Genomic DNA, 23,212 nt, shown 5'->3' on the forward strand with positions numbered 1-23,212 from the left:
CGCATAATGAGTACAAGCTCATCAGTGTTCTGAAAGTCAATTTTAATAAAAGGATAATGCAAGGTTAACAGACTACATCAGACTACTTCCAGTAAAGCGTGTCACACCGGTTTTCCTCTCATCTTTATTAATTATTGACATAGAAGTCATACACTTAAATGTTATGTGCTTCATCATCTTATTTGCAATTTGAATGACAGGAGTGAGAGTAGCCAACTCAGTGTACTGTGCATCCACTTGGCTCAGCAAAGGTTGCCCGCCATCTCAACCAGCATCCATCGGGTTGCTTTCGAAAAACAATAGATGTCACTCAAGTTCGGAGGAGTCAGGGTTGTCCATCCTGAAGTAGCCATATCTCTAGTATCTTCAGTCCAATAGAAAAACAAACATTGGCAGGATTTTCAAAAAATTTGCTCCTACTTCCTACCGACCTGTTGGTTGTTATGATATTTCTAGTAGACAGTAAGGTAAAGAACAGGTAGACAACATGTAAGGATCACTGATTCTCCTCATATCTACTGAACAACATGGTAGCAAAAAGTCATAGACAGACGGATGAGAGCTAATGGTGCTCGGTCACATTCCTCTGGTCGTAGTAGTAGTAGTAGTAGTATCACTTTTCAAAAAAGCCCCTTGAGGTGCAGCACACACCTAACCTAAGTCCTGGCTCTCCACAAATTGACAAAAAACAAACACACTTCAGGGAGTCTACAAAATCAAAACATTTTGCCAAAACAGTGAGAAGAACAGATTTTTTCTTTCTAACCCCAAGTAATCAATTTCTATCAGAAACGCTTTGTGACTCCAAAGCAATTATTCACCCCACCTTCAATTACCGCCTCCAACCCTTATCCTAAAAGTGAATCAAAAAAAAAAAAAAAAAAAAGAAAAGAAAAGAAAATGTTCTCCGACAGCATCAGATTTCAAGCGGTTCTGTTTACTTCAACTGACAAGAGGAGAGTCAAAGTGTTTTGGTTTCTTTTCCTTCCCCCAAAGAGGAAAATAGCTCCTTCAAACAGGAGGAAAATGGAGGCCTCCGAATCACACTGATGATGATGATGATGACAATGGCTGTGAAATCCATCTGTGACAAGTAGGCTCTACTCAAATACAGCAAAAATCGGCAACCACTCCACTGGCAAGGAGGAAATTCCGAAGGGCCTGACTAAATTAACACCACAGAGATACATAGAGGGAAACATTAACCATTCACGTGGCCATTAACAAATCTTCCCAGATCTTCGCAATAGACGTATTTTACTTTATTTCTTTTCTGTTTTTCTCCTGGTTTCTCTCCTTGTCATTCTTGTAGTGAGGATCCCATAGTTCGAATTAACAATCATGCTGTTATAATGGTACGTTTATGTAGCCCTTTTCAGAAACCATCCGGGCCTGCCAAATGGCCTTGTTACCCCTCACAGTGAAAGTATCAAAACGAACAATGGCTACACATGGAAGCACCCATCTCAAAGAAGGGCTGGCCGATGTTTTGACACAGTAATAAAATTAGCAGCAGGACATGAAACTGCTTTATGACCCTTTTGGGTCATCCTTGCTGTGGACTAGACAAATGCTGATGAAGCAGATACTGATGATCTGCAATCTCTCACTTGAGCTTCCTGCCTTTTACACACAGTGTGCTCTCTCTCATCCTCACCAAACTCCTGTAAGAAATTTATGAAATTGAAAATCATCTTTAGTTAAGCAAATGCCTAAGTTCATGTGAACTAGCTATCCAACTATTACTAATCAATGAGTACTTATATAGCTCACCTATGTGACGAGAAATTAACAATCTATGACATTCATCATGCAATATTTAACTGCATTGGACTGGAAAGCCAGCAAAATTCACTCCAGGGTTGATGCAGCATCAACCTGCTTCAACCCTGGAGTGAGGTCACCGTATCAGCTGTGACACTGCACCTTGTTGCTGTGCTTCTGCTGCATCCCGGAGAGTCTAACTTCGGAAAGGCGCTAGACTCTATGTCAATGTTGGAAAAGTGGGAAAGCTTTACCCCTGCTGTTTGTAAGAAAAGTTGATGTTGGACCATCCTCTAGATTATTTCCGAAGAACTTTGGAAGTTGATTATACCCTCAGCACTTCACCACTCTCTGATCCATATACTTCATTCTACTACTACATTCAACTCTTTCATTCTGACCTCTTTGTTGTGTTCATTATTAATGCCTCATTTATTTAGGGCTTCACTCACTCTTGAACCTTTGGATTTACATAATATCCTCATCTCCTATTAAGAGTTCTCTACTTCTCATCTTTCTGTCCATTTTCCTTCAAAAGAAGGTGGCACCCCAACTTTCAGAGTGCCAATTTAAATTCCAGTGTAGTCATCACTGCACTCCATCATGCATTATACATTTAAAAAGCAATCATCGCCAGAGTTGGTCTCTGATTATTTTTGGTATCAAAGAATAAACATGTCAAACATTATACACCCATACACATGTTTAATGTAAACAGAGGCAGACATCATTTTAAAATGAGTGCTCTTTTTGATTTCCCCCTCTGAAAAAAGTGCAATCATATTAATCTTTAGATGTTTACACAGATGTTATCCTCGTCTCTCCGAGTGCCTTTCTTGATGGAGAAAATTTAATGATTCGTGTAGTGAAAAGAGAAGAAAGAGGGTGATCTATCAAAGACAGACAAAGCCATCTCTTTGTTCCAGCCTTGTGACCTAAGAAACCACTGCTCAATATAACCATGTCAGTGCCACTCCCTCAGCTGCTCTACTGCTTCATTCTACGTCTCCCCATATATCTTTCTTAAATCTCCCAGATTCTGATTTTCTTTTCGTCCCACCTTCTCAAAGTGCTTTAAATTTCAAAAGGTTAAATGTGTATGGCTGCTCATTCTGTCTTAACATAATGACGTAGTATTTTAAAATACATTGTATGCAAATGAAACACAAACTGGACAAAGTATTGCCTGGTAAAACTATTCAAACCATTAAAATGAAATTATACACATATGCAGCTTCTTATTAATTGAGTTTCAGGATATGAACTCCCCCCACTATTTTCAACTCGGTTTCACTCTCCTTCGTCGCCTGATTGCTGCACACTTCTCATCTGTGTTCATTGCATCCCTGCTGCTGGAAAGTAATCCTACCATTACAAACTGAAGCAGTCCCTCGTCTGTTCCCAAATTCAGTCTGGATGTTAGGCTATCATCTGTAGTTAAAGGGGCACAGGGAGGACAAACGCTTTCAGAGATATAGAAAATGTTAAATGTTGTTTATACGCTGACATGAAATTACCTGTCAGTTTGGGTTGGAAAGGGGAGCCAAGTAACAGTATCCTAATCACCTTGGCTGATGTCAAAGAACACCATGCTGTCTGTTTTCCTTACTGAGCTTCTGGCAGGTCTTAGAGAAACTACTGGAAATATCAACCAGGAAGAGTAAAAAAAAAAAAAAAAAAAAAAAATATTTTAGGGTTTGTTACCATGATGCCATATAAGCTGGCAGTGTATGTGTGTTTGTGCATTTAAGTATATCGGCTCAATGTTTTTGAAAACAATGCAAACCGTGTTGATGTCAGGTGGCAGCAAGTGACAGGTGAACTAGAGATGAACTCTACAAATGCAACAATCAGTTGAATACACTCTCCATTTGCGCTGGTGTGTGTTGCCGGTATGTTATTTTAGTAAAGAAAATAAATAAGGGAAAAGGGGATTTGAAGGAATTTGAAACCATGATGCAATATGAATATGAGCTAAATAGAGCATCATTTTCGATGAGATAATGTGCTGAATAAGGTGGTGGGAAAGACAACTAAATAGATTTCCCAAAATAGCAGAGTTAAAACAAACCACATAGCTTTCCTCACCCTGCAGGTACAGATTCACATTGTTATTAGGATGAGGAACTAGGTCAGACATGTTTTTCAGCGATAAACTGAAACTGGTTTGGATTAGCATTGAGCCAGAATGTAAAGCAACCACTGATATTGCATTGTAATGTCATAGAACGCAATATTAATTCCCATAATCTTTCATTTCAGGAGAACTTAATATAACAAACATTAAGAGAGACATTTGTGCAAAATAATAAACTGCTATGTCGCATAGAGCAGAATTGCATAACAGAATAGAGATAGCCCACAAGGTACCCCGAATATACATTTGTGTGGACATTTAATCATGTAGTGTACTTTAATTCAAATTTGAAGGACATCACTGGAGACTCTCTATTTCAAGTTACCCAACACTTCTGCTTCATCACATTTCTGTAACAATTTCAACTCCTTGCTAGTTCTAGTAAGATTCCTCAGACAAAATACACTTTTTCTGTGTCATTTATCTATTGCTGACAGTGCTTTTATACTTTATTTACATTTTGTATTTTTCCTATACTTTTATTCCACTCAAAGATCTATGCACTTCCTCCACTCCTGACACAATTCAATGCAGCAAGGAGAGAGCATCTGACTCACCAACACAGAGTGGGAGGGCGCTGTCCCATGCCCTCCTTTCCCCCCTCAGACACGTGAGTACTTCTGGCCCCTTCAGAGTGTAGCCTGGGTCACAGCTATAAGACACACTGCTTCCTGCAAAATGACCCTTGTCTTCCTTTTTGTAGCCAAACTGGGGAACACCAGGATCCTCGCATTTCACCAGCTCGAAGCCTTGAAGAGACAGGGGTGAAGGCAAGAGAGGCACACGAGTTAGGAGGAGAGTGATAAAGTATCAATGTGAGTTTTGTTTGGCAGAAGCAACAATAAAGTATTTGAAAATGTGTGTATAATATATGGATACAAACATTAATGTGTGTGCGTGCGCGTGTGCTTACTCACTAGTGAAATGTAGTTCAAAGCCTTTACTGGTATTATCTGCATTGCTAATAAACTCAAGCCACATGGAGCTGGAGGTTGAGTTCAGGGTTGTGTCCAGCAGCTCGTTGCCTGTAAACACTCCTAGCAGACGAGCCTTATTACTGCTGCCATCAAAGACCTGAAAAAAAGAGGGAGAGCGAGAGAGGAAACATCTGAAATAAGATGATCAGGTGAGCACACAGATACACTAACAAAGCAGCAATACACGTGGAGAGGGCGCATCTCCCCACATCTCCTCACTTTGAGCATATCATCCTCCTCCAGTCTGAAGTCTCGTGCTCGTAGCTGGATGCCTTTGCCAGGCTGCGTTTGGATGGAGTAGATGCACTCGTGGTTGTTGCCGTAGTAACCGGGGTAGTTGGGTGAGAGCAGCACCCCTTGCATGCCAGTCACGGACGAGCCACATTCAGCTAGAGAAAAAGAGGGAGCAGAGAGAGACAGAGAGAGAGGAAAAGAGGGAGAGAAAAGGAAGAGGAGGAAAGGAAAGGACAAAAGCGGCATTGGAGAGAGCAGAGGACATGTCAATCGCTATATGTTTGAAACTCAAGTGTGTATTTATTCATGCCATCATGCACAGGGAGATGGGAAAGGGGATGTGGAGAGGAATATGGTCACTGACTATACCTGAATGTTGAGAGGCACATCTTCATAATCACACTGTAATCTGAATATGATTAACAGTAATTTCAACTCTATTTGAAAATTGCCTTTTGTGAATCACATCAATCAGAGTAGCCAAAAAAGGAAGGGACAGGGCAAAAATAACTGCCAGAATTTAAGTGGCCGTCAATGTACCCAGAATTTGAACTCCATAAATTCAGTGAGGTAAAATGTGAGGAAAAGTATCAAGCCTCTAAAACAAGAGTGAATATGACAGAAGTTTGAAAATGAGCAAATCCACAGTTGTCCTTGAAAGAGCAGCATCAATCAGGAGGTAAGAGGACCATGGGCTACAACACACAGAAAGCTAAGCAGAACCCAAAGAGACAGTCAAGTGAAAGTTCATAATTTTTAGTCAGGAAATTACTTGACCTACTTCACACATGCATAAAGATAGAAAAACCATTTAGAACCCAATCAGATATTATTGATGTAGCCAAAGATAATAAATATTACTTCACTAAATGCTTATTTATTAAACTGTAATTACTTGTTTTCAATACAGTGTCAAAATCTTAATACGTACAAATTATCTTTCTAAGTTTAGGAACAAGAACTCACAAGAACTGTACATAGGTGGCCAAAATATTCCAATAAAGTTACAATTGAAATTATTTTGTCTACTATTTAAAAGTGCTCTTAGTTAAAAACAAAAAAAAAAAGCAAAGAGAAAAAAAGCAAAGCTCAAACACAACTGCCATCATGGTTTGCTTTACATAGGCATAAAATTTGTATTCATATCAACACAAATGCAGCAAGGTTTGGTGCATTGTGGAATCCACAAAATGATCTAAAACTTTGCATTTTGACCCATCATGTTTTCCAAGCAGCATTGATAATTAACACATTTCAGCTCTTTTAATGTCGACCTCATTAGAGCTAATGCTGACCACATAATTTGGACAGAGTCAAAAAAGCCATCTCTGGGAAGCTGTCCAATAAAGAGACTAAAGGTAGGTGGATGAATAGATGATACTAAAGCAAATTGAAAGGAAAATGTCTCTTCCAGCATGGCCGACAGTCTTGTACATTTCTTAATGAGTGGGTGTATGTGAAAGGATAAGAGGGGAGTGACAAAAGTCAAAATAAAGCATGTGACCACCTACCAACACACCTTGGCAGAGGGGAACTCCAGACCCGCCTCCTGCCCCCTAAGCATACCACCCTCGCCGGACCCTCGAGTCGGTAACCTGGGAAACAGGAAAAGATGAGGGCATCGCCCACACCGTACTGAAGACCCTTTCTGGTGCTGTAGGGTGGGATTCCAGGATCCTCACATGGCTCCAAATCATACTCTGTAAAAAGAAAAAGAATAAACAGCTTTTCTTTTTGTACCCAAAGAATGTCTGACCATTTACATGACTTCCTTTGATGTGCAAAGGTGTGAAAGTTTAACTGCTTTAAATGCCACAGATAATAGAGAGAACAAACTGTGCTTAGGTAAAACTCGAATCCCTTCGAAAATCTGATGAGACAGAAATATTGCGAGATAAACTATCAAAATTATTCAAGCATCAGGAGCCTCTGAGGGCCTCTTTTCATCCTTCCTGTAAATATTTTTTTGAGATAAGTACTATTTGGCATTTTAAAATATTTTAATATTCTTTTCACTGTATCAAATTGTTCATATTAAGAGGCTACAAGAGGAAAAAGAGGTGAAATTATGCAGTGATGAGTGCACTGAGGGCCATTTGGGCTCTATTCTAGAATAACTTGATTTTCTTGATGCTAACCATTTCATTTTTAAGACAGAAGTGCATATGATTGCACATTTTACCAAAGAAATACTTAACTGATGTGTGGTATAAGCTTCCAAACCACGCATTGCTTTTGTGTCAAAAACTTATCAGTCAACCAATCAGTCAGTTGGAGTAAAAAGGTCGTGGCGAGTCTGTCATCCTCACTCAGGGGCTTGAGCCGACAGCTCTCAGTCTAGGTCACTTCGAAATGATTAGCGTGTCTCTGAACTGTGAAAAGCACAAGGGGACCCTCTTTTCTTCCCCTCAGTGTTTTGAATTATTAAATCCATACTCACCAGAGAAAGTGATGTTGAATCCCTCGTAGGAAACAGAGAAGTCGGAGAGGAAGCGAATCTGAGCTGTGTAATTTCCAAACAGGCCTGCACTGAGAGGCGGAGGCAGTGTGGAGCCTGTTAGTCTCCACAAGGGCTGAGAGAAGCTGCCATTCTCTGTCACCAATAAATGGTCGTGAGGGCTCTCCAGATGGAAAGTGTGGAACGTGAACTGGACCCCTGAATGAGAGATTAAGTCCTTGTTATTCAGTAATACATAGATTTTTTTTTAAACAAGTATAAGCCGTTGTTGTGCCTGTGGCTAAACTCATCACAAGGTCTGTGGTTCATGACCAGCATTTCCTTAGGCAAGATACTGGACCTAATTTTTTTTTCCATCAGTGTGAGGGGCTGTGATGTATTCAAATGTGTATGAATGGTCCATGTAGTGTAAAATCTTGTGAGTGGTATCTGAGGCTAGAAAAGTGTTGAGTGGGGTCCATTTAGAGCATTAATATTTATGTACGAATGATACATTACTGCAAGTTGTATTTTGCAGTTTAGGAATTAAAAAAAAAAAAAAATCAGTAGAGGAAGTTTCAGAGACTTTGTATGCAATTAGAATCTGCTTCACACGGATGCAGTCTACAATCCCTCTTTTCCTCCTCCGACTTGTCAAACACATTACACCTGCATACAACAAACATCTGCAAATAAGCTATGTAAATTTGACGTGAGCGTTCCACCAAAAGGTGACACGACCGGAGAGTCATCCTGTGGCGCTGTAGCCCAAGGACAGCCTCTCAGCATTCCAGTCATCCAGAGACAGCCTGTTCGGCAAAACAAAAAGGCCACTGGGTGGAGTGGGGGGGGGGATTGAAAGGGAAATTGAATTTGACTGTTGTGTGTGTTGACACGGTATTTCTCCGCTAACCTTTGCCATGGGAGGTCTCGATTATCCACGTGCAGTTCAAGTTGTGCGGGTAAAAGTCTGGAAAGCCAGGTGACAGGATGGTGCCGACGTTGCCCTGGATATAACCTCCACACAATGCTGGCAGATGGAAACAAGCAGGAGATGGATGAGATAAAATAATGAGGAAAGAACAGAGACAGCAAAAAAGACAGATAATATTTCCTGAAAGAAAAAAAACTAAAACTTCTCTGCATTTGCAATGTGGTAAAATGCGTTTTACAAGCAATGCCCTTCAAAACGGCATAAAAAAAAGGAGCAGCATCATCGATATCATTACAGTGGGCAGAAATCAATACTGTCCTTAAATATTAAAGCATTTACAGATGAGGAAAAAGGGAAACAGCAAAGAGTTTGTCCACTACTGCACATATAAAACATTTATGATGAAATAAGGAAGAAACTTCAAAAACTTCGAAAACAAGTGATGTAGAAAGGAAAACTATCATCTTATATGGGTTTAATAATAAGTCAGAAATATATAGCAATTTAAATATGATGCAATGTGAAGGAAAGCATTCAGAATGATTTCCTGTTTGATCTGCAACAACATACAACAATGAATTCAGCTCTAATCCCATTTATGAAAAAGAGGAAATCTGGCTGGTGACAATTCATTTCTAGGTCAATATGATATGGAACGTACCATCACAGCTAGGCAGGGGGCGGCTCCACTGAAAATTTGGTTCACATTCTAAAGGCTCTGTGTCACTTAGCGTGTAGCCTGCTTCACAGCTGAACGTCACCAAAGCTCCAACGTAGAAGTCATTCCCATGTCGCTGTCCATTGACAGGTATACCAGGGTCTACGCAGTGATCTGACTGTAACTGCAGGGCTAGAGAGGAAGGGGACAAAGACACACTGACAAAAAGAAAATCCACCCGCTTGGAGTGTAATTAAGTTTTGATCCTGCTCTCAGTAGGTCAAATGCAGGTCAATGAATACTAAAAGGTGGCTTGCCTTCTCTAGGCAGTTTTGATAAACAATTTACATAAACGTGTTATCAATAAGAAGGAACCTGTGAGAGGCGTCAGAGCTTGTGCTCATTTTTTTCTAACTGAGCAGCACTCGAAGTCAGGGGGAAGAAAGTCCAAGTGGAGTCAGAAGTCCTAAACCTAAATGTTATACATATATAATAGACTCTTTACCAAAATCAGTGCCATTTTAACAGAGCAAGTTTATTTAATTTAAATAAATTCTGTATATACTATTCAAATGATTTTTATAAAAGCAGCTAATGACGGTTTGATGAACATATTTGTCCAGTATCTTGCACTATTTTCCCATTTCCTCTATAAGCTGAACCTCAAAACGGAAAAAGGTTAATTTTTTTCTTAAACCAATTGTCAGACAATATAGACTTGAAGACGGCTCTCTGCAGTGGATGATCCAAACTCTGCATGTTTCCTCCACCAAGTCTGAAGTCATCAAATGTGTGACTGGAGTCCACACCTCTGCTGATTACTGAGATTTACTCACAGATAAAGAGAAAACTGTTACTGGGTGAGACGCTGTGAGGTAGAAATGACAATGAGATTGTCTTGAGTGTGTACACACACATGTACTTGTACTGTGGCTCAACAGAATAATCTCCTTTCATTTACTTATCAAATACAGGCGTTAAGGTGAATAAAAATGGCTTCACGGTGAAAGTGTGTGGATACTGTGTGCACATGTGGGACTCAATAACTTAATTTCCATTAGGCTCTATTAAACATAGATCTATGCTTCATCCTGTATCTTTAACTCCAGGTCTGACTTAGTCTTCCAAACTTCTAAACCCTTACTTTCATAACGGATGCGGAAGCCGATGTCAGAATGACTCTTGTCAGTAGAGAAGAGAAGGTACAGGAAGTTGGAAGTGCTGATGAGGAACTGGGGAACTTGGGTACCCTGGTAACTACCAATCAGAGGTGATGATGGGAAACGTCCATCGCGCACCTCAAGCACGTCATAGTTGACCTCCGTGCGGAACCTGAGAACAGCAAACAAAGAATTTTCATTCCCTGTGTCTGCAGTGCCGAAGCAGCAGGTCAACTGAGACCATACAGTAGAGACGTGGAGGTGGATTGTACAATACCACTCGTACACAGTAGGCACCTATGTCAAAATTCTGATGCTGAAAATCAAATTGCGCTTTAGCAAATTACCTCAAACGGGGAATCAATAAAAGTGTAAAATTAATTTTTGCCTCAAAGAAGGTTTATCTGTCTTCCGGCAAATGGGCTGCACCAAGTAAAACTTGCAATTGCTTTGAAAATGCACCAAAAAAAGTCAACCAATTATAAGAATGACAGCTAAAGAGCCATGTATTATTAACATCGGGCATTTAATTGTTAGTATTGATGTGTATTGATATATATTTCTACTTGAATGAAACTCATTCAACTGAACTAAGTCACTTCATTTAATATTTTCTTTTATTCATTTATCTACAAGAGTTTCTTAAAAAGACGAAAGGCAAAGTTCACTTTTAACTAGCACACTGAAACCAAGATCGCTAAGTTAATTTTCAAATTTGCTGCTGTTGATTTTTGAGAAAATCCTGAGACACTTTGCATGCTCTATTGAGGGCATCGTGTGCACGTCCACGTGCGTGCATGCTCGTTCTTGTGCGTTTTCGTCTTTGTGTTTCCACAGCCACTTCATCTTCAAAGCCATGAATAAATGCCTTACTTTCAGAACAATGTCATCTAAATGAAGCGGTTTGTGATATTTTATTGATGTTACATAAAAATTAAAGAGCAACAAACATGTATTCATTTTGCATGGCGTGTTATTGTGGCGAGGACAAGGATGAGATGGGCTCACCAGGATAAGCCTTAGTGAAACGCTAATGTGGCGTTTGATCCTGTGACTGAGTGTCTCTGTCTTTCCCTCTCAAACATCAGGACAAATTACCTCCTCTCCCATCTTTCCGTTTTCTCTTGAGAGACCATCTCCATTTACAAATTCATGTACTCGCAGGTGTTCGTTGTGTATTCTTTGTGTTTGTGGATGTATGTGCAAGTGTGTGTATAAACTGCACTCCCAGTAAGGAGAAGGCAGTAATAAGATTAAAGGCAGTGAAAGAACACAGACGACTGAACACACAAGCTCCATATAGTAGGACTAATTGAAAAAAAATAAAATATATAAATAAAAATAAATAAATAAATAAAATAAATAAAAACAAAAAAGAAAGCTATCTGGTTGACTCACTTGTCAAAGATGATCTTGATGGGGTAGCCTGGAGGAGCCTCAATAATCCATTCACAGTTTAGGGCCTCCTTATACAGCTCTGGCCAGCCAGGGGAAAGGATGATCCCACTGGGAGCCTTCAGATCTCCTCCACATGGGGCTAACAAAGAGAGAAAACATGGCAGGGGGGGGGAAAAAAAAAAAAAAAAAAAAAAAAAAAATCAACCCAAAAAACAGCTGATATGACAATATCCATAGATGATCCAACGCATCAGCTTCTTTTATTATCAGGGTCTTATGTAAATTAGTGGCAGCTCACTTCAAGGTTAACAGTTTCATGAGAACATGCCTTTTTATCGTACACGTGTGTGAGCATGCATGAACGTGAGCACATGCATGACGTGTCCATGTCAATGTGCCCTCCTTCCCTGTGGTGCCATCTATAAATCTGTCATCAAACCTTCTCCTACCACGGGGGGTGGGTGGGGGGGACGGGCACTGACATTCCTGCTCAAACACAGGAACATCTCTGATCGCCGGCACAAAAAGGCACTCGAGCACATCAACCCCCTTTTCTGCTGCACCACCTCATATCTGTGTGACTGCTCACTTTGCCATGCATCTCTTTAACTGCCTATCCTTAACCAGAACACACAGGCACAGTGGAGGAGCTTACAGTGCCAGCTCCTTGCTCCCTTTGAAGTGGAATGATTTAATCAGCCACCTCAGCATACTGAAGGACATCTATAAAACGCATTACACTACAAACGCTGGGGTATGATAGATGGTCTCAGAGGAATACAAAGCTGCCGTGGCACACGGAGGGGAAGTGACATGTTTTAATAATGGTTTCTCCTTTGCGTATCATGAATAGTGAACCTGATTAGGCTCCTTAGGATCCTGGCATTGTCTGCACTGAAGGTGCTGCGCTGCTGGTGTCCTGTTACATTTACCTGGTTAACACTTAGCTGTGTCTTAGATTTTGCCAGCTATATCTGCCTTTTATTGTTTGGTTGAAGTAGTTTATTGACTTCTGTGTCAGGGAGGGGTAAACGGATGGTTCAGCAATATGTATGTAATCACAGCATGTCTGCCGCATCAGGTATTTCAAAGAACAAAGCTTCTCTTTCATCACCAGCTTCAGTACAGATCTCAGCAATCTTTGACATAAAATCTTAGGGCATTATTAATTATTAATTAATTCCATCTGCATTGGTTGTGAAGAATTTGGAATTAATAAGATGAATGCATTTATAAGAGAAGCAGTAAGATTTCTGAGCTAATTTCCGGTGCGACTTTTCAAACGAACCTGTCCACTATATGGATTGCTCCAGAGGAAAAACTGATTTTTTTTTAATCTATGTTAATGTGTGTGCATATATATATTCTCATCTTCAGAGATGTACTACGAGTTAAAGTGATCATTTAAAAAGCACACAGACATTTTGTCAGTCACAGTTAATTAGAATTGTATATATTATATACTATCTGCATGCATCTCATTCCAGCTGCTGTACTATACATTTTTTTTTCCCCCCCAGATCTTGTCTTCCCCCTGTTCCCTTTAAATGCCACTTCTAAATGACATTTGGGACAGTGGAGATTTTTTTTTTATATTTATACTTATTTAATATCTTTTGATAACCTTCTTCGCTCTGTAAATGTCCATTAACTTCAGATTTCAGATCTCCTTGCACAAGGCAGCATTAGTTGAATTTATTTATTTATCTACGTTATTGAGTTCATTAAATAAAAAAAGCAGCAGAGCAGAGCAACTCATTTCATTGTTCTGTTTTGTTTTTCCTTTCCTGCCAGGGTTGTATTTACTTCTTTTCACTTGAAATGTTAACAACATATGTAATTTACTCAGGGGTCTGCAAACCCTTGGAACTATTGCTTACTCCAGCATATTAATATATAACTGCAAAGTGTGTAACACTGGATGAAAATATGGAATGAAGGCCCACTCAGCTAGTTCATATTTACAACTAATATTGAAAAGTGTATCACTAAATCTAAAGACATTGCTTTTAATGTAATATATTGTTACATTAGCATGAGGCTTTATATGATGTAACCCCTTCTTCACCTACCTTCACAACGTGGAACAGCGTTGTCCCACACCACATTGCCATCTTTGAGAATGCAAGAGATGGTTTGAGAGCCGTGGGTCTTTACAAAGCCCTCCTCACACAGGAATGAGATGGAGCTGCCCAGCTGAAGGCTCTCACCAAACCGCTTCCCATTAACAGGAACACCAGGATCTGGGCACTCGTTGTGGCGAAATGCTACAGGGAATGCAGAGAAGATTAGTGTTAAGGTGAAGGAAAACCTAGAGATAAGGACATGCAGAAGAAACTGACAATGGAAAACACAAGAAAAACAAAGACATTCATAATTCTGCTGCCATGTCACATATTATATATATATATATATATATATATATAAAATGTGAAAATGCCAATTTACATGGATTTTCTAAAATAATTACCAAAGTTTCTTGACAAAACTTTTTTCCCCTTTCTACTGTCAACATTTAGCATTGCCAGCATTTAACAAGAAGAAATTAGTTTCACTTAGTGAGTCACATTGATTCACCCTGCTGCAGTAATTCTAGCGGGAGGGAATCCACACTGTATGCAAATCATCACTGCCAGATGATGCTGCTGAACGTACTGTAAGCGGAGCAAACGAATGATGAAAATTATTTTTAATCCATCCTCAGAAACTTTATCAATCAGACTTCTCAAGGAGTTAGAAAGGCTGCGCAGTCACACTGCATGGTAGAAGCATAACCCCGGAGCAAAGCATGTAAACAAATACATCACCTGTGCTTCTTTCTCTCTCCCTTTTACTCTCATACACACATGCGTGTGCAGAGTAGGTGCTAATGAATTCCTTTTCTTTATCCACTGGACCCACACAGAGTGCCAGCCACACGTCATCCATCACAATCATCTTATTTATTAACGTGACAAAAATCCCCCTCGATATAGTTTGGCATGTCCTTAATTAACATGAATGATATAAGTTGTCTGCTCAGCCCCACACCCCCAACTAAAAAAAAAAAAAAGACCTGCAGTTCCATGACACTATTCTCAGGAACTGTCATCTCCAATTAACTGCTCTTGATGTTCATTCGCAGTGCTGCATTGGTTATTTATTTTTTCATCTAACATGCTAATTAATGCATTAGCCGCCATGTGTTGTCCACATTGTGGATTTACACAGACACCTGGGTTGGGTTGATGACATGGCTGCAAATGAAGTAGAGCCAGCGCCAAAAGCATTCTGGGTAGGGGGAGGTTTGTGTATTGTATATGCTGTTTGTGTTTCATTTATTTTCATTGTTTTGGGTTGTTTTTTTTTTTTTTTTTTTATTTCCTGGAACATTTGATGTGATTTTAATGATAATAAAAAAGCAGGATCCAGGGTGTATTACACCATAATTGGAATTAGCAACAACCATTGAAACAGCAGATGAAATGAACATAAATAGATAGGAAACTATTCCTATTGTGTTGGAGATTTTGGATAAACATTGCCATATCGAATTTGTCCCCACAGCTACAATAACCACCATCAGACTGTTTTAGGTCTAAAAATAGATTTTTGGCACCAACTTTAAATGACGATCATTTTGCTCCATGCAAAGGCTACAGCTTATAGAAAAAGGCTGGGAATGGCTGGGAATGGCTACATATGTTTGTAAATGTCCCTAATGCCTGTTGAGTTCTTCTGGTTGGATTTGAGCCATATTTCAAGATATTCTGTAGCTGTGATAGCACAGTATGCGATGGACTATGTCCATGAAACAATGATTCATGATTCCTACCTACTACTAAAAGTATATTCTTCAGTATTTAAACAGAAACCAGTCTTTCTGTATAACACTTTTGCAGATGCATGTTGAGAAATAAAGAGTAGAATATATAAAAATAACAAACTGGGAAAGAAGAAAAAATATGTTATTACTGCGTGCTAGAAATTGAGTCATTGCATTGAATCTTAATACCAAGTCTCAGTGATAAAAACATAACAGCACCTTGACTATAAAAGCTTTATCACATTATAAGTTTAGGGTTAGACACTTTTGTATGGACATATTTATTTTGGGACGTGTAGAAATGAAAAGATTAGGCTCCTTACACAATAGGGCACATGCAATGAATGTATTAGCACCACTGCCAACCCCTTACAGTACAGTATATCCATGAAATGGGCTTACCAGGATGCAGCATGCACTGTGTTTGAGTTTGAAACCCATCTGGAATTTCCTCAGAAGTCAGCAGCTACCCAGAATAGAATATAATGAGCACTGCTGCAATATATCTGTCAGGTAAGGGAGGATGCTGTATCTTTGTTTGGGTTTTATTCAAATGTCAAGTTTCTATGTAGACAATAAAAAGTGGGTTTTTGTCTGTTTCTGTGTTGCTTTGTGCAATTGTGCATTTGAGTGTGTTGCTGACAGTTGGAAGATTTAATGCAGTCTGAGGGAGACAGGCGCATGGATATGACAGACGAATCATGAGGCCTATTACATTCAGAGACACACACACACACACACACACACACACACACACACACACGTGTGCCTGTGCATACTGTCCCAGTACACAATTAAGTACACAAAACATCAAGTCATTGCTGGAATTTGTGATGACATTTAAATTCTAAAAGATTTTGCTTGGCCATTTTCACTTACTTGTAAAGGTGATGTTAAAGCCTCTGTCTGTGTAGGTGTGGTCAGTCAGGAACTCTAGTCGCGCCACGTGGGCACTGGTGGTAATGGGAGGGGGCAGGACATCACCAGAAAAGGTACCCAGAATGGGAGACTCAGCCTGACAAGACAGACAGATAAAAGGTTTTCTGAAACCATAAACATCATGAACTGTGGGAAAAGTCAGTGACTAGATGGTCAAAAGAACATTTAAAAAAAAAAAAGTTAGTTTCAAATTATATATTGTATATATTATAAATTGAACAGTTATAAAGGCTACTTTTCCAAATAACAAGCACAGATACAAACAGATCAATAAAAGATGTCATGCATAGAGCTATTCAAATCAACTTAAGTTACCTTTCCCCCATCTTTGATCGAGAGGAAGTCAAACTGTTTCTCCATGCTGAGATCATTGAAGGCTAGATTGATTCGGCTCTCAGGGTTGGTTATGATCAGCCACACGCAGTGCATATTGTTTCCATACTCCTGAGGGTAGTTGGGAGACAGCAGCACCCCAGATGGAGTGGTAAAGTTGAAGAAACAGGAAACTACAGAAGCAACGGTGATATATTCACAGGAGAAAGAGAAAAAAAAAAAAGGGAGAGAGAATTGTTTAGGAGGCTGAAAACAGAGGGCAAGCTAAAATTACTTTTGCTGCATAAAATACAGTTAGATTTTGTTCATTTTATTGAATCTGTCAAAATCTACTTCACGTCCCACATATTTTGGGTTACAGTGAAAGTCATATTTCTGAAGACGTTTTCAAAAGTCAAACTAGAAAAATCATTGTTTCCTGTCGATGCCCAGTAAAAAATAAATAAATAAATAAATAAATGAAATTAAAAACTTGGCAAGGAGAATGAAAAACAGTCTCATTCCCTTCCCTCTATATTGGCAAGACTGTCACTTCATCCCATGTGGATGTGTTTACAGGGCAACTACACAATCCATTGATGGTACCGGGCAGATGTTGCTGTCCTTGTAGAGGCAGCCCACAATTTCTACTTTGTTTATGGTGGTGCAGATGGGGTAAACAGATAATGGCTTGAGTCAGGAGCCATGTGAAAATGGCAGACAGCTCTAGGGCAGTCACTGGGTGGTTACAAATTTCTCTTGTCCCCCTTAATTGATTTGCAAATAGTTTTTAACAGTGTGTTTTTAATAGTGTGTTAGTGTCAGTTTTGAATGAAGGCACAGTCACTGTCTTCACCTGGATAAAAGACATTCAATACATGAATCTCACAAACAATTACACAGGGAAGTGGCCATTTTATTAATATCACCAAGCTGCGCTGTGTCTATATGACTAAAACAGTTTGTTCAATGTTGACCAAATAAACAGCACTTCACTTTATTATGTAGCCAAATTGACTCTGCCAGAAACCTCTGTGTCAGTCAGCTCAGTGATGTTTATCTAGATACTGCAGCTTTTTGTCCACCCCTATTATGCTATCAGTGATACAACAGCAGGCATTATCTGCATGGTCAGCCCCCCCTCCCATACTCAACTCGTTCACTCTCTCTGTTTGTCTTTCATGGCGTTAATTAGCTAATAAGCCCTCCTATTGCTTCACAATCCACAGCCTCTCCTCGGAAAACTGTAGAGATAATCTGACCATTTATTATGCAGCTCTCCCTGAGCTCATATGCCCAAACATACACTTTTGTGCGCCTACGTGAGCAGTGCTGCACACACGAACACACGGCATAGGTCCACCCAATACATACAAACACAGCTGGGTTTCTTAGCCGACCACTGGTTGTTCTTCTGACAGGTGATATTCTTCTTCCCAACCAGCTCAAAGGCAGGCAGACACTCAAAGTACAGCCTGTCTCCATGACGAAAACCTGTCCCCTCCCTCTTGCCATAAGCTGGGACTCCAGGGTCTCCACAGCTGCCTTGGTCGATTTCTGTGTGGGCAAAGACAAACACAATGCTGAATGTTTGCGATGCCAAGATGACACTGATAATAAGTTATTATCTCTACAGGCAAAGAAACGTCAGTGCAGGTTACACAAATAAAGACCCATTTTTTTACTACCTTGTAGCATAGCAGAGCTAAGATATAAATTTAAAGGTCATAATTTAATTACAATGATCCACCTCACTGTCTGTCCTCTATTAAACCTGCACATTAATTCAGAAAAAATAACTGTATTGTTTCGCCACATGGACAACCATGGCCACCCTGTAGCACATCAGAAGCAGGTTTTTCTACAGTTTTCCTGAAGAGGTAAATAGATACAGGGGAAAAAGAGGGACCTAACTCTGGCCTCATATATTATAAATATTGACAAGATGCTACGACAGAGATAAAAAGTGGTATGGAGATGCAAGCTCTCAATTTAAATAAAAACAAACCAAATGGTTATTAATTCCAGTTTTAGACAAATGTTAAGTACAACTTGTTAACAGAAGGTGTCTGTGCAGTAATGATTTTTGTTTGACAATTGTCTTAGGACAGCCCCCCAATTTATTTCCTTTTGGCATTTTTATATTAAGTTTTCATTTGCATATCTTTTTTTTTTCTTTTCCTGACCGAGGAAAGCTGCAAGAACAGCGTGTTGACGTGAATATAAACCAGAAAAATTATTTCCTTAATCATTCAAGTGCAGTGCTGTTCTGCAAGTGGAACATTATCATCATCATCAGAGTCCCACCTCCCCTCGTCCAGCTGTATTGCATGAAAAATAGGTTTTTTTTTGTTTTTTTTTTTTGTTTTTTTAATGGCAAGCATGAAAAGCCAAACTAAGGTTTTGGGAAGCAGAAATATTTCTTGTCTCTCAAATATATTCCTTTAACATCTGAATATTCAATGTCAAGTCCAGCATTTGTTTCAACTTGCATCTTTAAAGAATTTTAAGGAGATAAAAAAGTTGATATTTGCATGTTTGATAAATTCCATATACATGGATGTTTTGTTATTGGTCCCATGACCTAGTCTTGGGATAACTGTAATCACGTCTCCATTTCCTTTACTGCTGTACTTTTTTTTCCCCCCCTTCCTGACATAGTTTGTTCTTCTACTGACTAAAACGTAGGACTGCACCTTCTCCTAACACATGTCAGGATGCTGCTGCAATACCTAATTTTGGTTTAGTAAACATGGATTGGACTAATTTGCTTTAGGGCATGTATATATTCTTGGACTACGTGGATAAGAAAAATCAGGAAAGAAGTCGGGTTTTACATGTATACACATCTTTAACACCTCTAAAGTGCAAAGCAATCTGAGACAGATCACTATTAAATGTCCTTATATGCACAGTTACATTGGGTAATGCATCTGCAGCTGTAGAGCAACATGGGTCTTATTGGCACTTTGGCAGCTTCTTGTTTTGTGTAAGCTTTGCATCACAGACATTCTTCCCATCTGGAGCCTTAGCCAAGACTTCAGTCATAACTGAAAAGACAAGCAATAACTGACCTACTGAGCAGTTCATTTTAGGCTGACAGGTGAGTCTGGCTTCAATACTTCTATGATTTTTCAAATGTCTCTTGTCAGGGATTTAATTTAATCGTGCATTTTTCTTTTCACAAAGTAACCTTTACGGTCTCTTTATCTTTCCCCCCCAAAATGCAACTTAGTAATCCTGCTAACGTCTCTTATCTGTCTCTCCTTCCCTCTCCCCCAGAAAACATATCCTTCCCCATACTGTTTGACTAACGTTCTCACTTGTGTTGGAAGCTGACGTGAGCACTTTCAGGCACCCATATGCACCTCCATGACCACCCGTCTCCCTTAAAACCACACGCTAATTTCATTAAGACGAGATTTATGCATGTCTGTTTCTTTTACTCAATCTTTTTTTTTTCTGCTTCTGCAAGGATGCAGACTGCAAATGCGGATGCTGAGGCATCTATCGAGGCATACAGATCGGGGTGGGGGTGGGGGGGGGGCACAGACTGAATAAGCTCATCCATCCAGGAAATGATGGCAGGGCCTAATACAATTTTAAATCGCACCAGGGGTGACGCTGGGTATAAATCCATAGTCAGCCCTAATGATGATCATCATTTAGAGCACATATTTAGAGCTCACTGCTGGTTGGATGTATGGCTATCCTGAGGCAGTTTCACTCACAAGACAACACATTGATCTTTCGTGGAAGTCACCTTTAAAAGGGGGAATGCTGCAAGCAAGTTTTTAGGTGAATCTGAGAGTGAAGATGAATGATGGGAGTGTATGAGATCAAAGAGACACCACATCTAGAAGGACAAAGCAGATGAATCTAAAAAAATATGTCCAAACGCATATTCATAAAAAGTCACACACAATCATAAAATCACTTGATTGTCACAATAACTGACTCCCTAGGGAGCCAGAAGTCCCTTCAGTAGTTCTCTGAAATACGCCATTTCTGCCTCATGGGTCACCACAGTAAGACCTTGAGGGAAAATGAGACAGTAAATGAGGGAATTCTCTGAAGTATGCGTTGCGTTACATTACTGCATGTGCATGTTCCATGGATCATGTTTGTCTGTACTTATGCATATGTATATGAACATAATTGTGTCTCTTGGTGTATGTTGGGTTTACAGTCTTTCCATACACAACGTTTACATCGACAGGAGTGAATGGAGCAGCGTTTGATTCTCATGAATAAGGGAAAAGACATAATCACATATTTGTTGTCTATCTGCTTGACATTCCAGAGTAATCTGAGCATTGTAATGGGACTCAGACTCACATTACTGTAAAAGCCAAAATGACAATCTCCAGAGGCATAATTGAAGTTCTTGTCTATGTGTTCCAATAAACCGATCTGATGTGCAATGTGTCATTGGGATGCATTCTGTAAACGCAACACAGATGACCTCTGTGTGTTGTCCATATTCTCGTTGGTATGAGTGTGTGCATATCATGAAATTTTTCAAATTGTACATGCTCAGTATCAGTACAAATGTGCTACTGTTGCTGCATTTTAACATACACTTGTGCATTATCACCAATTTTGTTTGTAAGCATTACAATTTCAGCTAAGAGATTGAGGCCACTCCACATGTACGGTTAAAGGGGTGTGTGTGCTGGCGTGACTGTGTTTGCAATTACACTTGATGATCAGGTTTAAAATACAAGTAATTGAGAATGCAAATTAGATTTTGGGTGCTCCAATCTGGGAGGTGAATTGGTTCAAAGCGTTTCTTCCCCTTCATTAAGTAGAACTCATTGTTTTAATTACACATTGGTTCAGCAAGCTGCTCCACTTTCTCTGTTATTTTTACTGATGAAAAATAAGCATCTGCGAGCAAGGGTGATGGCTTGCTGTGCCTCTGAGAGGCACACTCACAAACATACATACAGACAATAGTTTGCACGTGTACGGATTCACAAACTCATACAGGCCATTATTTCCCTGTACTCACAATTTTACACATGCAAGCAGGTAGATACACATATTAATTCACATTTGGTAAAGCTCACAGGAACACAATCACACACTTATATCATGGAAGGCAGCACTGACTGTGTTTAACCAATTTATTTTACCAACTGCTGTTACTGTCCTGAATGAATAAAAGTTGCCATGGAACAGACTGACTGATAATCCTTCCTCATTTGCAATGCACCACCATTAGATATCATCTGGGTCTAAATTTGTTTTAAAGGCTTTGTAATCAGGGTCTATTTGCACTGCATACCATGTGTCATGTGCACAGACTTGAGCACCTTGATTTTCTTTAATGCAGCATTGGTAACGCCTGCAGAGAAGGATGGCAAGTCTGTGCTGTCAGCTGTGAAGAGTGAGCAGCAATGCAGAGATGTGAATGACCAATAAAAGACATCTGTTTCCATATGTGGTTTTGCTAGGTTAGAGTTAGAGTTTTGCCAGGTTAAATTTTTAAAGCATATGGACCATATTATCTCTTTCCAAATGACTGTTTTTCATCAATATTTCAAACATCTGCTTCAACTGTCAAGTGTAACAAAGGCAAGACTTCATGCAACCGCACCTCTTTTGATGCTAGTTGAGTGTTAACTGAGGTGGGTTAGGGTTAGTAAGTAAACCAGTAAAGATGCAGAAAACAAAGGCCTTCCATCCCAATCAGTGACAAGCGTAGTGTGAGAAGCATCCTTACCTTCATAGGACACCTTGAAGCCAAGGGAGCCACTGGTGTCATCTGTTTTGAAATTGAGCCACATCTGGTGACTTGTACTGACCACAAGGTCTGGAGTTGTGGTACCGGACAGGCTACAGAAAGAGACAGAGGACAAGTTTCTCAGCAGGAGATCTTTTTAATGTTGGACATGAATATGCTGTGGAACTGGGATCAATCAACAAGAACAAGAGGTTAGGGTGGCTTTGGCAGTATTCCCCATAACTGTTATCACAGTCAGTTCATGAAAAGTATTCAATATTCAGGGCCTTTTCTGTGATTCTCCAAAATATCTAAAACTGGAACCCATCAGAACCAAGTTCATTTGATTAGTCGATGTTGATTTGAAGTTGATTTGATTTAGAAAGGCACCAATGTGTTGCTGTGTTTCACTGTATGTCAGGACAAAAACAAAGCCATGAAAACTACTCACTGTGTGGTATTGCATAAGTCATGACTAGGGTAAAAATATATTTTCAATGCTTTGACTGTGCCTAGCAGCACTTTTGCCCTTTCAAGAGTTGGTTATTCAACCAAGGGTAAGAAGGAGAACCCTGTAATCACACCAACTAGCTTCATAAATCCTCTACAGTGGTGGGAGAACCTCCCAGAAGGATGAGAATCTCAGCAGCACTCCATTGATTACACCTTTATGGTAGAGTGGCTAGATGGAAGCCACTTTGAATAAATTGTATAGTAGTTAAGTATATA

General features: G+C 39.6%; 1 protein-coding gene across 1 annotated transcript in view; it reads right to left on the reverse strand.

The window, feature by feature from the left end:
* The window catches only part of csmd2 (CUB and Sushi multiple domains 2), a 200,744-nt gene that overhangs the window by 77,433 nt on the left and 100,099 nt on the right, over nucleotides 1-23,212 (reverse strand). The window contains exons 12-25 of the mRNA XM_029514850.1: nucleotides 22,484-22,596; nucleotides 18,130-18,312; nucleotides 16,759-16,949; nucleotides 16,384-16,519; nucleotides 13,772-13,966; nucleotides 11,700-11,838; nucleotides 10,286-10,473; nucleotides 9,145-9,333; nucleotides 8,463-8,579; nucleotides 7,553-7,768; nucleotides 6,624-6,812; nucleotides 5,098-5,267; nucleotides 4,819-4,975; nucleotides 4,459-4,650 (exon numbers count right to left, since the gene is read on the reverse strand). Coding sequence (XP_029370710.1) covers nucleotides 4,459-4,650; nucleotides 4,819-4,975; nucleotides 5,098-5,267; nucleotides 6,624-6,812; nucleotides 7,553-7,768; nucleotides 8,463-8,579; nucleotides 9,145-9,333; nucleotides 10,286-10,473; nucleotides 11,700-11,838; nucleotides 13,772-13,966; nucleotides 16,384-16,519; nucleotides 16,759-16,949; nucleotides 18,130-18,312; nucleotides 22,484-22,596 — 2,375 coding nt within the window. The remainder of the gene's footprint in view (nucleotides 1-4,458; nucleotides 4,651-4,818; nucleotides 4,976-5,097; nucleotides 5,268-6,623; nucleotides 6,813-7,552; nucleotides 7,769-8,462; nucleotides 8,580-9,144; nucleotides 9,334-10,285; nucleotides 10,474-11,699; nucleotides 11,839-13,771; nucleotides 13,967-16,383; nucleotides 16,520-16,758; nucleotides 16,950-18,129; nucleotides 18,313-22,483; nucleotides 22,597-23,212) is intronic.

Source organism: Echeneis naucrates, chromosome 11, assembly GCF_900963305.1.
Source record: "Echeneis naucrates chromosome 11, fEcheNa1.1, whole genome shotgun sequence".
In the NCBI taxonomy this organism is placed as follows: domain Eukaryota; kingdom Metazoa; phylum Chordata; class Actinopteri; order Carangiformes; family Echeneidae; genus Echeneis; species Echeneis naucrates.